At 47.5% G+C, this 3,580-nt stretch overlaps 1 protein-coding gene across 1 annotated transcript in view; it reads right to left on the reverse strand.

Annotated features, from left to right (window-relative positions):
* The window catches only part of kirrel3l (kirre like nephrin family adhesion molecule 3, like), a gene marked incomplete at both ends in the record, with an annotated part of 25,642 nt that extends 23,991 nt beyond the window's left edge, over positions 1-1,651 (reverse strand). Inside the window, one exon of the mRNA XM_083648220.1 lies at positions 1,615-1,651. Within this exon, the coding sequence (XP_083504346.1) occupies positions 1,615-1,651 (37 nt within the window). The remainder of the gene's footprint in view (positions 1-1,614) is intronic.
* Positions 1,652-3,580: the final 1,929 nt, after the last annotated feature.

The following is a 3,580-nucleotide window of genomic DNA, read 5'->3' on the forward strand; positions in this document are numbered from 1 at the left end:
ATTCGTCAGCTGCTTCTTTTCACCAACAGGATGTAGCACGTGGGAGGATCATTCTATTCCCCCCCAGTTCCCCTCCCGCCCCGACCGGACCAGAGCAGGTGCTAGTGCAGTGGCCAGGACTCCACCGGCTTCCCACCAATTGTACCTGTAGGAACGCCTGTAGGAGCGCCTGTAGGAACGTCTGAGCAAGCCGGAAGTACCGCTGCCGGGAATTAAAGTAGGGATGTGCAATAAAATCGATACGGCGATATATTGCGATATTTTTTTCCGCAATATTGTATCGATATTTCAGAAAAATATCAATAGGGATGCTTTTTATTTCAGTGCGTTCAGTAACACACTCAACACTCAGTAGTTTTGACTCAATTTGTCCACTAAGTTATCAATATAAAGTGATGTACATATATTATTACAATACCTGGGTGGTACACAGCAAATTTAATTTTCAGTAAATGATGTCGAGTATTGCAATATATCGCAATATTTATTGTATCGCAATGTATTATCATACAATCATATCGTGACCCATGTATCGTGATACGTATCGTATCATGAGGTCCTTGCCAATACCCAGCCCTAAATTAAAGCCGGGTCTCCACGGTGATAGGCAAGTGCTTTTACCTCTACACTACCCAGACGCCCCCTGGTGGTAGGCGAGTGCTTTTACCTTTACACTACCCAGACGCCCCCTGGTGGTAGGCGAGTGCTTTTACCTTTACACTACCCAGACGCACCCCTCCTGGCTTTCCTTCTTATGTTCACTCTGCATTACAGGAGGTGCTCCTGAACGTTACCCATCTCCTCACCTCTGTGTCCACATCACATAACTCCTGGTGATTAAACAAAGTACCTCCTCTCTCCCAGGAGAGCCATGGACCCAGCGAAAACAATAAGTGTATCTCCTTCACAATCCTGCCACTTGTCTGTTCTTACAAATGGCCTTCAGATTGCTGTTTATAAATCAATGTCTGTGGTTACCTCGCCACCAGCATTTCTATTCCTCTTTTATAGAGGTGGGGAAAGGCAAGTTTTAATTAAACATAAAATTTTTATTCTGTTCATTAGATTACCACGAGCTTGAAACATTCCTTTAAAATTACTGATGACTAAGAGCTTGGAGAACAGTAGCAGGGGAGGGGAAAGTGTTGCCTGCCGACCTCCATACATCCTGCTTTGTGTTGAGAAAAAGACGGGAAGTGGAAAAACTAATTTCCTGAAACTCCATTTCTTAAGCGTTGATTAGTAAAGGAGCATAATTAGAGTGAAATGTGAAGTCAGGGTTTTTTCAGATTGCACCGCTTCCTCTAGAAAAATCAGGCCATAATTAACCAATAAATGATTAATGAGCGAACTAATTAATCAATTAATTATTAAGCAAGCACTCTGAACAAGAAAAGGGAAGGACTAACAGCGAACAGTGGATATAAGAGACGGTTAGGGTGTGTGTTGGGAGAAATAAGTATTTAGCATAGTCTGCCTGTTTGTTCTGTCCGTTTGTTTTGTCTTCCGTTAAGGGCCTGGATGAGGAAGTGGGCAGATAGGAGGAGGAGACCGAAGACTCAACACGCCGTCGTCTTCCACTTCCTGTCCCAGCCGGCGCCGTCTCGCACTCACTGATCTCAAAGTGCTGCATCCGCGAGTTGTCCCGCATATCTCGGGGGTCAGGTCCCCGGGTTGTGCAATATGGCGTAGTAGCCCTGGCATCACATTTTGGCTAACCCCGGTGGTGATGCTGTTGCTGGTGGTGGTAGAGGAGGCGGGCCTTCAGAGGGCGCGGGGGCCCACACGACCCACGATCAGCACCTCTCACCCAAACACTCCCCCGCGTCTGCGGACAACACACAGATCGCCATCTCTCTCCGATGGTCTCTCCTCCCCCTGTCTTTAACTAGGACAAAGCATCAATCTTTGATGATGTGCGGGCGGTGGGTCTCTCCTGTGTGACCCGGCTGATGAGACATCACAGCACGACTTGATATATGAAATGTGGGCTGTGAATGTAACTGTGATATACTGGACCGTTTCAAGTCAGCTTTGACCTTTTTTCCCGGATATTAATCGCTGCAGTGAAAGAATATGTGTGATCTATGCCTCCCCCAGGATCCACCAACACACTTTATTCTCTGCCATAGGCTCTCGCTATACCTTTAGCTACGAGCGGGGCCTTTTTCACACCTGCATGCAAAAGTCCCGCAGAGCTGCTATACACAACAGGATATGGGACACCAAATATTCTTTTATAAGAAGAAGGCTTTATTGTGTCTATTAAAATGCAGCATCACTCTTTAAAGGTGTGTTCCCCCCCCCCCCCCCCCCCCCCCCGCTGACACCCAGAAACATCCTCAAAGCGAGAACATGAGAGAAGCATCTTTCATCCCTGCATAATCTTTGCTGGCCTTATGAACAGAGTTGTGAGTGACAGAGACAGGGACAGGGGGGGGCTGCAGTGCTGATGGAGGCCGGCGCTGGAGCTGCAGAGACGGGCCGGCGAGCGCTTACCCGGCCAAAAAGAGCTTTGTAGAGTGCTTTGTCCGTGTGCCCTTTTCCCTTCTTCTCCTCCATATCTTCTAGCCTTTTGTTTTTATCTCTAACGGCCACTGGCTGCAGGCTAGTGCTGCATTCTGTCCTAATCACAGCATGGAATTGCAGATTTCCTTAGAGTCAACTGGGTGTGAATAGGCTTTTGTCCCGCCCGGGTAGGCTGCAGGCTGATTGACTGTGAAACTCTGGACATATGGTTGCAGTGTGTTGGGATGTAGCCCGCTAGAGAATGCTGTGGGCTGGGCTCTTGACCCCTGGCTGGCCTTTAACACCTTACCGGCTGCAGCGAAGTCTATGGCTTGATGAACTTAAACACTTCATTGTGCACTCTGTTGTGTTGTGTTGTGTTGTGTTGTGTTGTGTTGTGTTGTGTTGTGTTGTGTTGTGTTGTGTTGTGTTGTGTTGTGTTGTGTTGTGTTGTGTTCTGGGGGGGATTTCTTTGGGGGTTTTACTTGTGGGGAAGGATCATCTGCGGTAGGGACAGATGTGTCATGTGTGACTGTTTTACTAAACGCAGTAATTAGTTAGTGATAGTTTATCGGGCCGCACTGCACGGACAAACACACACACACACACACACACACACACACACAGAGACGGACGGCAACACACATTGTGACACACACAACGTATCAGCTTGGCAGCAAGTAATGGAAAGACGGATGGTAACGGCGTGTGTATCTTTGACGGCCAGACTTCTATAGAGAAGTCCTATTGTCCTGCCGTGATAAGCCTGTTAATTAAGTGTCTAACAGGAACGTCCAGAGTGTCCAATATGGGGACATCGCCACCCAACTAGAACCACATTAAGCAGGGAAATGGATTTACTATCTATCCAACACACGTCTGGCCATACAACACAGACTTTCTCTCATTCTCTCTCTTTCATATTCTCTCGCTCTCTCTCTTGCTCCTCATCTCTCTCTCTCTCTCTCTCTCTCTCTTGCTCCTCATCTCTCTCTCTCTCTCTCTCTGCAAACCAGGCCTTTCTTTCTTTGCAGGTCACATCTACTGAGAAGCCTCAGGTTTGGGGCTCCGA

The sequence above is a fragment of the Poromitra crassiceps genome, assembly GCF_964638095.1.
Source record: "Poromitra crassiceps genome assembly, chromosome: 1".
Classification (NCBI taxonomy): Eukaryota; Metazoa; Chordata; class Actinopteri; order Beryciformes; family Melamphaidae; genus Poromitra; species Poromitra crassiceps.